Genomic DNA, 15007 nt, shown 5'->3' with positions numbered 1-15007 from the left:
ATATCAGGTGAGATGTGACTCTAACCATAGCCTGGCTTTATCAGGTGAGATGTGACTCTAACCATAGCCTGGATATATCAGGTGAGATGTGGTTCTAACCATAGCCTGGCTATATCAGGTGAGATGTGGTTCTTACCATAGCCTGGCAATATCAGGTGAGATGTGACTCTAACCATAGCCTGGCTATATCAGGTGAGATGTGACTCTAACCATAGCCTGGCTATATCAGGTGAGATGTGGTTCTAACCATAGCCTGGCAATATCAGGTGAGATGTGACTCTAATCATAGTCTGGCTATATCAGGTGAGATGTGATTCTAACCATAGCCTGGCAATATCAGGTGAGATGTGACTCTAACCATAGTCTGGCTATATCAGGTGAGATGTGGTTCTAACCATAGCCTGGCTATATCAGGTGAGATGTGACTCTAACCATAGCCTGGCTATATCAGGTGAGATGTGGTTCTAACCATAGTCTGGCTATATCAGGTGAGATGTGGTTCTAACCATAGCCTGGCTATATCAGGTGAGATGTGGTTCTAACCATAGTCTGGCTATATCAGGTGAGATGTGGTTCTAGCCATAGTCTGGTAATATCAGGTGAGATGTGACTCTAACCATAGCCTGGCTTTATCAGGTGAGATGTGACTCTAACCATAGCCTGGATATATCAGGTGAGATGTGGTTCTAACCATAGCCTGGCTATATCAGGTGAGATGTGGTTCTAACCATAGCCTGGCAATATCAGGTGAGATGTGACTCTAATCATAGCCTGGCTATATCAGGTGAGATGTGACTCTAACCATAGCCTGACTTTCTCAGGTGAGATGTGACTCTAACCATAGTCTGGCAATATCAGGTGAGATGTGACTCTAACCATAGTCTGGCTATATCAGGTGAGATGTGACTCTAACCATAGTCTGGCTATATCAGGTGAGATGTGGTTCTAACCATAGTCTGGCTATATCAGGTGAGATGTGACTCTAACCATAGCCTGGCTATATCAGGTGAGATGTGACTCTAACCATAGCCTGGCTATATCAGGTGAGATGTGACTCTAACCATAGTCTGGCTATATCAGGTGAGATGTGGTTCTAACCATAGCCTGGCTATATCAGGTGAGATGTGGTTCTAACCATAGCCTGGCTATATCAGGTGAGATGGGACTAGTAAAGGTATCACTATGAGAGGTACATGGTGACAATCATTTAAAAGACCGGCAAGGGAAGTAATCCAAGAAAAAATGATAAGCGATTGTTTGGTTTTATTAGTTTAATCTCCTATTAACAGCCAGGATCACGCAAGGACATGCCATGTTTGTTGGTGGAGGAAAGCTGAAGTATTCAGAGAAAAACCACTAACCAGTGGTCAGTACCTTGAACTTTCCCACATGGGATTCAAACTCAAAATCAAGAGATGGAGGGCTTGTGGTGATATGTTGAGAAATTTTACATGAATGTAACTACTCAGCTACCATGGCCCCTAATAAATGAATGTTAAGGAAAAGAAATTGACTGTCTTCCCTGAAAATGCATTTTTTATTTATTTTTTATTTATTGTTTAGACAATGGCGAGGTTTATGTGTGGGGTTATGGAAAAGCCTGTGGCAGCAAGTCTGATGTATTGTCACCAATGGTGATATCAGCATGGAGGAGCAAGGTCACGAAGGTCGCGGGAGGGATGGGGCACAGCATGGCCCTCACAGGTAGGACCAAGTCGTACTTTCACTTCTTAGTTTGGGAACACTGCATGACTTTAAAACCATTGGGCACAGCATAGCCCTTAAAGGTCGTTGTTTTATTTCTTACTTTGGAAACAGTATGGCCCTATACAAGATGTTTCATTTCTTACTTTGGAAACAGTGTATGACTTTAGTGAAGCCAACTGAATGCTAAAACATATGTATGGTATATCTATTGGACTACATTGTTAGCTCACCTGGTCGGAAGGACCGAGGTGAGCTTATGGGATACCGCAGCGTCCGGCGTCTGGCGTCCGGCGTCCGGCGTCCGTCAAAAATCGACTTCTTCTCCATAACCGCTGGTCGGATTTCAACAAAATTTGACTGGTAGCATCCTTATAGGCTACTAACTATAAATTGTACAAATGATGGGGCTGACCCCCCAGGGGCCTGAGGGGCGGGGCCAAAAGGGGTCAATTTGGCTATTTCCATATAAACGACTTCTTCTCTGAAACCTAGCATGGGATAGCACCCATAATGCAATGGTAGCATCCTTATAGAGTGGGGATTCAAAATTGTACAAATGATGGGGCTGATCCCCCGGGGGCCTGAGGGGCGGGGTCAAAAGGGGTCAATTTGGCTATTTCCATATAAACAACTTCTTCTCTGAAACCTAGCATGGGATAGCACCCATAATGCAATGGTAGCATCCTTATAGGGTGGGGATTCAAAATTGTGCAAGTGATAGGGCTGAGCCCCCGGGGGCCTGAGGGGAGGGGTCAAAAGTGGTCAATTGGGCTATTTCCATATAAATGACACTCTCTGCAACTAAGCATGGTATAGCACCCCTAATGCAATGGTAGCATCCTTATATGGTGGGGATTCAAAATTGTGCTAATGATTGGGCTGACCCCCCGGGGCCTGGGGGGGCGGGGTCAGAAATGGTCAATTTCCATATAAATGACTTTTTCTCTGCAACTTAATATGGGATTACGCTCATAATGCAATGGTTACATCCTTAGAGGGTTTGGATTCAAAAGTTTGCAAATGATGAGGCTGACCCCCCCGGGGGCCTGAAGGGTGGGGTCAAAAGGGGTCAGTTTAGCTATTTCTATATAAACGACTTCTTCTCTGCAACTAAGCATGGAAGACCACTCATAATGCAATGGTAGCATCCTTATAGGGTTGGGATTTGAAATTGTAAAAATGATAGGGCTGACCTCCCGGCCTTAGACGGCAATAGATGCGGGGTCAAAAAGGTCAATTAGGTAATATTTTCATATAAATTACTTTGTCTCTGAACCAATGTATTGGATAGCATATTTGTATGGTATCAATAGCATCATTGTATGGTTGTGATTCAAAATTAAACTTTGAGAGTCAATTTTGCTTATTTTTCTAATTGTCAGAGTCTTGTGATAATTATTAAAAAAAAACAGGTGAGCGATACACTGGGCCTCTGGGCCTCTTGTTCAATAATTAACGTACCGTGTTTCAGCAAATAAACCTGTTGTTGATAATATTTTTGACTATATTAAACATGGTTATACCAAAGATCCATGGACCAATAACGAAAAAATAGTTTTGTATATGGAAAGAAGTGAAGTATTGTTCTGAAAGAACTATGTGGTTTGGGCCCATTTTGGTCCTTTTATTCAATCCAATATGATAACTTTTATATAGTATTTAAATACTAAATGGAATTTAATGGGATGAACAATGGAAAGTTTTGTTCAAGAAAATATTTTTGAGGGATTTACAGTTACCATTTAACCTCTCTATAATAAATAACTCACTTAAAGTGATACAGTTATATGGACTAAACCGTAACAAAACAAAATCAACAGTGGTCTGAGCTTAACATTGCATCGTATTCCTAGCTTTTTTTTTTCTGACCACAACCTTATAGAAATTTCGCTGGCATCTTGACTGCATGGTCTTTAAGTGTATAACCAATGAGAGTAATGTTTACATTGTTGCTGTTCTGATTCTTTGTTTGAAAGCATCAAGATGCTTTGAGCCGAGTATTCTTGATCTTGCAAGTGTTTCTTGATCCGTCTTACTAAAGTAGCGGTGTTTTACGGGACAAGTTGGTCTCTTAACCTTGAGATAGCAAGTGTTTCTTAAGATTAATCCAATCTTTTCCTACCTTGATGGTAGAACGGAGAAATCTCTATACCCAAAGTGGAGATTCACGACTGTTTAACCCAAGGCTTGCCCAGGGTTAAACTGTCGTGAATATCCTCCGAGATAAGAGATTTCCTTGTGCTACTCTCTAGGTAGGGAATGATCCTTTTTCTGCCCCTGTAATTTCCAAAAAAAATATGTATTAAATACTAACAATATGTGATTTTAAAACATCGAAACTGTATCATGAATTGATGTGTATATATTAAGCTGACAGTATTGGCAAAAGATTTTGAAAGAACATGGTGTTTATTTGTTTCCGTCTAAATTAAAGCTTTAAATTCAGAGTTAGATAAGGCCATGCTATCATAAGAATTACACCTCTGTCCTAATTTGCAGATGATTTTACCAAATACTTCATAATTATATACCTTGTTATACCACATACCTAGTAAATATTTTTGACAAACTTTTGTCATGGAAAGAATTGCAGTTACTTCCCTTCGTCTGTGACAACCATCTGTGCTTTCTTTCATAGTGTCCTATATTCTCTGATATCAGTGTAAATTTTATGATATTTATATGCATTATTTCAAACATAAGACTAATAATTACTTCACTATAATTTCTTGAGGTATGAACACATTTATTTTCCATTGTCGTCTTTCTGGAAATCCTTTCATGATATTTTTATGAAGATTTGAAATTTTCATTTAAAGATGCTACATCAAAAAGGAATGGTATTTTATCTTAATTAAAAAAGAAAAGTAGACAAATTAGTAATTTTTCTTCAGTTACAGAAGTTACTTACTTTACACAATTACCATCATTGAAAAGGTTTAGTTTCCTATTTTGCTTCATTATAAAAGTATTAAAAATAATTAATTGCATCCCGAAAAATATCCTTTACATTATATGTTCTATATGGAATGAAGTACTGATTGTGTATGTACCAAAAGCAAAACAAATTATTTTATATGTATTGTTTTGTTGATTTGATACATATATACATGACTAAACATCAGTTATTATTAAAATGATGAGTATTGTTTATGCTATGTCAGCGACAGAGTCTCTTGAAACATAACTATAAGAAGCATTAAATTAGTTTAAATAAGGGCCGCGGTGGTCGAGTGGTTAAGATGTACCGACATATTATCACATGCCCTCCACCTCTGGGTCGCGAGTTCGAATCCCTTGTGGGGTAGTTGCCAGGTACTGACCGCTGGTCGGTGGTTTTTCTCCGGGTACTCCGGCTTTCCTTCACCAACAAACATGGCACATCCTTTAATGACCCTGGCTTTTAAAAGGACGTTAAACTAATCAAATTTTAAAAGTTAAAATAATCTGCAAAGAATGTTTCTTTTCTAAACATCGACATTTGATTCTGAATTAAATCATTTAGATATTTGATAATGCTTTTCTGTGGAGGATAATAACACCATCATTGTGTTTTACTCATTTTATACTGGAGATTTATAAAGATTAAAAGTTCAATCTTTTAGACCAATGATGAAAAAAAATGCATTATTTTGAAACCATCACCAAAATTGCCAGTGACATCTTGCATGTTTATGTTACAAGCGAACGAATGACACATGGTGATTTTTTTGATAATCCGTAACTGGATATCTGGTTTGGGTTGATAAACGCCTGACATTTGCTGCTACGATTCATTATCAATACGAAATCCAATATCAACGTTTGTATCAAAAATTTTCCCACCCTGCAAACCCTACTTCAACCGATATAATTTGCATATGCAAGATGTAACAGTGTAACACGTTTTAAGTGACATAATTCTAACCACGATCCATCTTTTACAACATCCCAAACAATGGCAGAAAAAATGAAATGAAAATACAAGTTGTATAAAAATGTAAGCAGTACATTTCCCGATACATTTTATATAGGGTGTCAATCTAATGTAGGCTGGACCTGGTGTGCAGAAATAACCAGAATAAAGTTTTCGAGGTGATGGTCATGTGATATTATCTATTGGTTTAAAGTTACTTTTGGAAATCCTGGTCTTCACCCAAACTCGATTTAATTCTCAACCTCCATACCATATTCTATTGAGGGTGCTAATCAATCTCCAACTCTTTGTATAGTAGTCGTTTTAAAATATAGAGAGGAAAAATTGCAACTTATTTTAATTTGATAATTCATTCAACTTGAAAATTATACAAAATATTCAAGTAAGAAATAATTTTTTTGATCACGAGATCGATGATAATGAACTCATTCATAGTTGGGATGTATTGATTGTAATGATTTAATGTTTAGGTATTTATTTCTTGTTTTCTAAATATCATTTAATGGCATCTTTTGCTATGAACAAGATACATGTCACAAGATTTTAATGCAATATGAACACGGAAAAATTTATGAAGAGTTGATATATTTTTGTCCAATGGATAAGAAAAATGGTGATGTGATTGTGTTGACCTTATACCGTATTCGACCCAATAAGCGCCCAGGGCATTTAAAAAAAAATTAAAAATTAAAAGGTGCTTAATAAGACGAAATTATTACAAACCAATATAGTTTGGTCTAACGTCTGGGCATTGAAATGAGGCTTCAAAAAGGGGGAGGGGCGCTTATAGGGACATGGACGCTTATTGGATCGATTACGGTACTCGTGTTTTATATGGTTCTTCACAGTTATAATTCTGTGGTCTACTGTTGTGGAGACATTTAATTATTACATCTAATCTCCGAGCTGTAATACCAGTGAAATCCACACTGTGCAGGCCAGTATACTAATCACCCAGTACAATGCACTGGTCGCATGAGGGTGCATAATAATGCTCGAAAAATAACCGTCAAATTTTCTACCTGAGGAAACCCTAAAATTTCGTAAGAAAGACCATCCTATGTGTGGGTCGCTGTAGTACAGGTGAGATAGTGTAGATCATTGGTGCTATATGGTTGTTCTTTTGATCTGCAGTAATGAACAGAAACACGTGATTACATTAAAATCTTCAAATCTATAACAAAAAGATCCACTAATTTCTCCTCTTTTAATAAAAGGTCCATATTTTTTTCTTTGTTGCGCTTTTGTATCATTCAAACCATTAAAAACTTTGAAAAGAATTGACAATTCTATATGGCATTTGAAAATGTTTAGCACAGAAAACAGAGTTGTTTTTGTGACATTGTCTTATCAATTCTTAGCTCTGAGCTCATGCTTAAATACAGCATTTGTCATCCATGAGGTTTTTTGTCTGAGTCTGTCTGTCTGTCTGTTATTTCTGTCTGTCTGTTATTTCTTTTATATCGATTGTAACCAAATTTGTCCAGAACCATCCTTGGAAGATAAGAGTATGAACCACATGGTGCAAGAGAGACAGGGCCAAATAGAGGAAATAAAAGTAGTTCCATCATGTCTTTTCTAGTCATAGACTTAATGTGGATGGATTGAAACCAAATTTGGCCAGAAACATCCTTTGGTGAAGTGGATCAAACGCTGTTGTACTATATAAATCTTGGTTCTGGCCCCCAAATTGCAAGAGGTGCAGGGCCCAATATGGGGAAAAAGAGACAATTCCTTTAAACCAGTGTTTGTCATAAAGTTCTGCATGGATTGTAACCAAATTTGGTCAGAAACATTCCTGGAGTAAAGGAACAGATTTGTATAAGTTTTGGCTCTGGCCCTCATTGAGTAAAATGGATGGGGCCTAATAGGGGGAAATACAGGCAATTCCTTTAAATCACTACAATATTCCTTATTTGCATATTACAGAGTTATCTGCCCTTGCGGGTAGGTATTGATTGTGACCTCATGTGTTTGCGAGTGTAACGTCATATGTTTCGGAGAAAACGAAGTGAATTGCGCTCACAAAATAATGACATAACAATCGATACCTGCCCTCAAGGGAGCTAACTCTGTAATATGCAAAGATGGAATAGTCATACCTCTGGGTTTATTGCGTGTTTGTCAAGTAAAAGGCTAGTTAATGTTGAAAGACAATTTTGCAGTTTGACACCTTCAATGAAGGCTAATCTCAATGAATTCCTCACAATATAAGTTTTGAAGTAAAGTGCGGCTTTTGATCCTTGCAGGCATGAACTCAATTCTAAAATTTGTGCTCAAAACAGACACTGTAAAGATGACTATAAAAAGCTGCATCGTAAATCTAAAATGGGATTTTAGTTTAATTTAATGATTTTGATTTGACAAGCTAAAAGTACAGCTTCCAGTACAAAATAGTATTGAATAACATCTTTGTCAACCATAACCACGATCTATGTGCTTGCCTTTTATGGCATTACACAGGTTGACAGTGAATACGAAAATGAGCGTATAAAAATAATCAGGGCGCTGAAGTTAACTGAAAATGAAATTAGGGTCATGTTATACTATCAAAAACATCTTAAATTTGAAATCTAGACGACAAGGACGGAACAAATAGTAAAGAATGCATCTTTGACTTGTTAGAGGAATTTCCAACGTTAATAAATCATGCAAGGGTAGTGAAAATATGCTCAACGTATTTCTTTCAAGTGAAGGATATGTTTGAGGAAATTCTAACACTGGTCTTTCACACAGTACCTATTTTGATGTTTGAAGCCAACTATGTATGTACTTTTGATAGGCTGATGGCTTTTCTCTGAGTACTCTTACTACCCATAAAATGCTATATATAATGATAGTATGCATATATCTATAATAGAAAAATATTTTAGCTATCAATTTGTCTAAATTATAACCATGATTGGTGTTTCGACTTATTACTACAAGCCCTCGATCCACCTCTGGGTTGCGCGTACGAATCCCATGTGGGGTGCCAGTTGCCAGATACTGCCTGCTGGTGGGTGGTTTTTCTCGATGTACTCCGGTTTCCTCCACCTTTAAATTTGGCACGTCCTGAAATGACCCTGGCTGTTAATAGGATGTTAAAGTAGTAAAACCCAAATCTCTGGGCCGTGAGTTCAAATCCTTTGTGGGGCAGTTGGCAGATGCTGATTGCTGGCTGATGGTGTTTCTCCATGTACTCCGGTTTTCCTCCACCATTAAATCTGGCATGTTGTTAACTAATAAACGGAATGGTGCGAGTTGCCATAGGTAAATGGGTGGATCTGGAATCAGCCATGTTTAATATCTTCTGTGGATATATGATATACTAGACACATCTGATTGTATACATTGGCTACATAGTGACAGATGTTACCATTTTATCATATATTTTTTTTGCAGGATATAAAAATATCTGAAATGAAACACCAACATACCGTCAAACCATTTCCCTATAATAGCTGTAGCGAAGTGCATGGACTCGATGACAAACAAAAATATGATGCTCATTTAAAAACAACTTACACCAAGGACCACGACTATCAGTTTAATGTTTTGTCAGGCCAGTGCCTGGTACGAGCGGGAACAAACCGACAGAAAATGCAGTATTAATGCATATTTGTCTGCATTTAGAATGCAGTACTGACGACCGAGTGTATCTTTTACCTACCAACGGCCTAGTAATGTGTCACATTTCTTTTAATTTCTGAACTTTACTAATTAGCTCATGATTGTACTAGCTATTTAATGTGAAGTGCCATCGGAAGCTTGTGTGGGGTGAAACAGATAGAGGAAGATCTGAGATAAGTCAAGACAATCCCTTTTTGTCATATACTCAGATCAAAGCCATGAAATACGAAGATAACAACATTGACATTTTACCTTAAAAATGGAAACAGTCCATTTTAATTAGATATTTTAAACTTTGATGTGAGTTACTTAAAAATGAAGACATAATTACAGATTTTTTTTCATTTTATGCGCTTCAATTTTAAAACAAATTAGGTGTTTTGTTGTCTGGTTTTTGCGAGGGTTTCTCATCTTATCTAAACAATCTATAGCTGTATTGTGTGTGTGATTTGGATAGAGAAATCAATTAGTAAGGATCGGACAGAAGATGCAAAGGTTTCTGGCTTTAGGTTAAAGGTTTTTAGAAAATAGATTAAAATTTCTGTGACCATATAATCTCCCAGATGCATTTAAGTCTTATGGATAACTAATGATTTGAGCACGAGAAGATAGACGGATGGTATAGAACGGTACAGACCAAACACAACCGTAGTCTCTGTGTTAGTAGGACCATGAAAGAAAGTGCAATGAATAAATCATGAATTGTAATAAAACTTTTGTGAAATGTGTAACAGTTCGTGTGTTAATGAAATGGGTAAATCAGTTTGTCTGGAATCATTAACTGTTACAAAGGTTATTTTTTCACTTGTTTTCTTCCAACCATATGTTGCTAGTTCAGATATTAATACTCTTAAAACAAAATATGAAATTATATTTTCTAATAATTACGAACCCTTGAATATATCCTTCAAATGACCGTTAACTTATGATTGTGTTAGGTTATGTTCAATGATAGTAAAGCTAATGAATGGATTGGACACCTTTTGGTGGCAAATGAAAGTATAAGTTCAATGAAACAGATAATAATATTACAAAAAAAAGTGAAGGAAAAATACAAAAAAAAAACCAGAAAATAAGACTGAGAAATGGACTAAAACTTATATCTCTATGTGTAACAAAAAAAAGAAAAAGGGGTATGTAGGGATAGGGACCTTGTCTGATACTAGGGGAAGGGGAGAGGCAGATAGGGACCCTGTCTGATACTAGGGGAGGGGGAGGGGCAGATAGGGACCTTGTCTGATACTAGGGGAAGGGGAGGGGCAGATAGGGACCCAGTTTGATACTAGGGAAGGGGGAGGGGCAGATAGGGACCTTGTCTGATACTAGGGGAGGGGGAGGGGCGGATAGGGACCTTGTCTGATACTAGGGGAGGGGGAGGGGCGGATAAAGACCTTGTCTGATACTAGGGGAGGGGGAGAGGGGAGGGGGAGGGGCATATAGGGACCCTGTCTGATGCTAGGGGAGGGGGAGGGGCGGATAGGGACCTTGTCTGATTCTAGGGGAGGGGGAGGGGCGGATAGAGACCTTGTCTGATACTAGGGGAGGGGGAGAGGGAGGGGGAGGGGCATATAGGGACCCTGTCTGATGCTAGGGGAGAGGGAGGGGCGGATAGGGACCTTGTCTGATTCTAGGGGAGGGGGAGGGGCGGATAGAGACCTTGTCTGATACTAGGGGAGGGGGAGGAGCAGATAGGGACCCTGTCTGATACTAGGGGAGGGGGAGGAGCAGATAGGGATCCTGTCTGATACTAGGGGAGGGGGAGGAGCAGATAGGGATCCTGTCTGATACTAGGGGAGGGGGAGGAGCAGATAGGGATCCTGTCTGATACTAGGGGAAGGGGAGGAGCAGATAGGGATCCTGTCTGATACTAGGGGAGGGGGAGGAGCAGATAGGGACCCTGTCTGATACTAGGGGAGGAGGAGGGGCAGATAGGGTCCCTGTCTGATACTAGGGGAGGAGGAGGGGCAGATAGGGTCCCTGTCTGATACTAGGGGAGGGGGACGGGCAGATAGGGATCCTGTCTGATACTAGGGGAGGAGGAGGGGGAGTGGCATATAGGGACCCAGACTGGGGAAGGGTGATGGTATATAGAGACCCCTGACTGATGAGGTTTAATTGGGGACCACATAAGGAGAAGAGTTAAAGATAGAGAATGGTCTGTAGTTTTGTAGTATGGGTACAGCAGACAATGTCTCCATAAAAAATGAAAGCTAAGATACATTTTAAAATAGCTTATTTCCATCTATCAAAGAGAAGTGAGAAGGATTGGACTGGCCTGGGTAACACTATATGTCTTACACTACCCCTTCAGTGTGAAGTAAGAGCCAGATTCTGATCAATCATAATGATCATTGTAAGGCTGACATTTATTAGTATTTATTTCAAAACGACAAAAAAATTTATAAAACAATATATTTTTGTAATGAAAGTATAATTTTACTTGGTAAAAAGGGAAAAGTATACTGATAGGACCTTAGGTTTGTTATCATAGTGTGTCTGGCTTGGGTCAAAACTGTTAGTTGTGGATTAAAAAGAGGAGCGTGTGTGTAAAAGGAGCCATGATTTATGGCATTAGTGTATACACTCCACTTACAGTACTTATAACTAGAGATGGAGCAAATCAATCTCTTGACCTAGGGGCTCAACCTTGCCATGGGAGAGGGAAGAGGTCATTCAGGGTCAGCAAAAAATTTGTATCTGACAGAGGAGTTGGTTATAAATCAATTAGCCTGATAAACACAGAGATAGACCCAAGGTGCTGGCTCACAACCTCTTCAGTGACCCCTACATCAACAGGGGCACCTTGCGGCCCCTGACAGACCCTAACACTTCAGGGTCACCACGGGAATCAAAGTGTTACTAGGACGATTTGGTGGGGGATTATTTATAAACAGTTAACAAGATGTCAGAATGCTGTGATGTATGTTACAGGCTCTAACTTTGATAAGTTTGTACTGTACATCTCAGCTTCAAACCATCATATGTATATCATCAGATCTTGCTACTCGTTAGTGCATACATTTTGATTATGTGTATAAGTATTTCGGAAAATTCAAAAACATTTATTTTATTTCGATTTTGTTCCTAGCAGAACCTACTTTTAATTATAAAGTGCACCAGAGTTTAGAATAGAGAAATTATCTGTACATGCTGCCAAACCTGCCTTAGGGACCACCTCTGTATCAAAACCACCTGCCTAATAAGACCACTTTTTATGGTCACAAATGGTTATTTCTACACAAATTAACCTGCATATAAAGACAACTTGGCCATAATGACTATTTTCTCATGTTTAGTTTTTTGACAAAAAAATGCTGGCTATGATATAATGTCTGATATCTCTCCTCTGAGTGCAAAAAAAAAGAAAATGACTATTTTCTCTTAATTATCCCTTGGTAGGTCTTTATAGACAGGTTTGACTGTATATGGATTATGGCTATGTAGAAAACTATAATCAATTTGACGACCCAGTACCTTTTAATGCCCAGACAAAAAACTTAAATACTTCTAAAATGATGGATTTTTGTGTCTTTTCTTGTCTTGTTACAACATGTCAAGTTAATTACTTCCCTCAATCGTTAGCCTGCTTCAATACCAGGTATATGTTTAGAAGACTACATTGATCAGTAAGACGTCTGCATTCTATGTCACAAACTCCTATTATGTAGAGATACCTATCTCCCATTTGCAGCAGGCCTGAAATTCAATACCAAATTTGACCTTCAAATGGAACATACCGTATATGTTTAACCTTCAGCGTTGCCTACAATATTATGTTAACCTTTCTATATTGTTGTGGGGTATTTTGCCGACCAATTTGTCTAACAACTGATCAAATGTTGAAAACCGTCATCAATTTTTATCTTGCTGGTTTCCTCTGAGTCAGATTTTAATTTTGTCGTCTGCTCTATATATTATTTGATGTAACTTAATCAAAATGGATGGATTTCTTAATTCACTATATATATCTGATATCAAATAAAATTCAGAAAAATCAGTGGTTTAAGACAAAGATCTGAATGCCGTATTAGCTTGGCCAACATAAATTGTATATGTATGTATCAAGTTACATGACTAAAAAAATTAAGTGGGGGTGGGAGAGCCTCAGAGAGGTGGCGGTGGAGAGGGGCAAGTGAGCTTATGCCAGCATCAGTCCTTGTGGTTAGGTGTCCATCAACCAAGTTTATTCAAATGATTGACCTTGACCTTGATTCAAGGTCAGAGAAGTCAAATAGGATCCGGATCAGATGACCTGATAAAATCGTTAGATTAGAATTTTTTTATTCTTTTGTTAAATATAAAAATCAATATGTATTTTATAACTAATTGTTTTCTAGAATGTGCATTCTGCATCGAATAAAGTACATAAAATTCAATCTGTGGACCTTCTGTTACCGCAAAATTAATACCAGTCATTGATTGATGAACAATAAACCAAGGTAAAACTAAAAAGGTATATGTATCTTTAGAACTGCAAATATGATTATGCATAATAGATACACAGAAAAGGCATGACACAACCTGAAGATCTGTAGTCATTCAGCAGCCTGCCTTTAACAAAGACCACTGTACATGGGTGTGTCGGGTCTAATTTTACCCTATGTGTAATATTACATGTATTGTACTACTAAAGATTTCTCTGTGCAACATGTGCAGTGTTAGTCTACATATTGGTGACAGCCACACAAAAGATTGTGGCCCGGGTTACGAGATCAGGGCAAGCTGTCTCGACATATCGTGCAAGGTCGTGCTGCGCTTATGCAAGGTCGCATGACTTTTATCCTGATGCAAGCTAGAGCATAACTGAATAAGACATGTATAAAAGAAAGTCTACATTGTTGAAAGACTATAAATTCCATCGAATGTGGGAACATGTCATAATGCTGTGATCTTTGAGGCCAAGACTACACTGTATCTTTTGTACAACAGATGTAGATATGTAAAAATAATACAACTTTTAGAGATAAAATGATACACCTATGTGCACTTTTAAGATTATCTTTCACTGATACCATAACTCAAGACGTTGGTGCCATTGTGTTCTAAAAGCTCTCTACATGACCCAGAAAACTTCTAGTACAGTTGCGCGTTTTAAAAAATCTCCATGCTGGCCAAAATTGGTGATATTTGATTAGGAGCTGGGTGGAAGGCTGTGATTCTCCGAGAACTGCCATGCTCGGAAACGATCAGCTGATTGACCTTCAGTGGCTCATCAAACATTTAGTTACGCCATTGTAGGCTTTCACAAGTTAACAACTCTTTTGAACTGTCTGCAGTATTATTAGACATGAAATTTCAGACTTGAGGTTGCCGGAAAAAAATAAGCATGCACTGTGGCTTTGCTAATTCAGAGAACTTATCCATGTGAACAACCTTTGACCCAACCTTTTACCCAGGATGCATTTTGAATGACCTTAAATCTTTTTCTAGAAAGAAAAAACTATGAATTAAAGCATTTCCAAGTTTCACTAAAAAAGTTATTGTATTTGTTTTTAAATTTTACATTATAAAGATTTAATTGAAAGGACTATATGTATGGTTTGGGCCCTTTTTGGCCCCCAAAGCTGTCTAATTTTCAAAACTGTTATATAATATTTAAATTGTTGAATTTGACATATTTAGTATTTTTAGCCCACCATCAACAGATGGTGGGCTATTCAAATCGCTCAAATTTCATATGTAGGTTCCCCTAGGGGCCTAGTTGTGCATATTGCATTTTGGAACCAATCGGTTAACAAGATGGCTGACAGGCCGCCATTTTGGTTTTTGATA

The 15007-nt window shown here is 38.2% G+C and overlaps 1 protein-coding gene across 2 annotated transcripts in view; it reads left to right on the top strand.

Annotated features, from left to right (window-relative positions):
* LOC138333859 (uncharacterized) overlaps positions 1-15007 on the top strand; it is a 126285-nt gene that overhangs the window by 47101 nt on the left and 64177 nt on the right. For both annotated transcript variants that reach the window (XM_069282493.1, XM_069282492.1), the window contains one exon: positions 1564-1704. In XM_069282493.1, the coding sequence (XP_069138594.1) occupies positions 1564-1704 (141 nt within the window). The remainder of the gene's footprint in view (positions 1-1563; positions 1705-15007) is intronic.

Source organism: Argopecten irradians, chromosome 10, assembly GCF_041381155.1.
Source record: "Argopecten irradians isolate NY chromosome 10, Ai_NY, whole genome shotgun sequence".
NCBI lineage: Eukaryota > Metazoa > Mollusca > Bivalvia > Pectinida > Pectinidae > Argopecten > Argopecten irradians.
The sequence above is the reverse complement of the archived record's forward strand: the minus strand, read 5'-3'. Positions and strand labels throughout refer to the sequence as shown.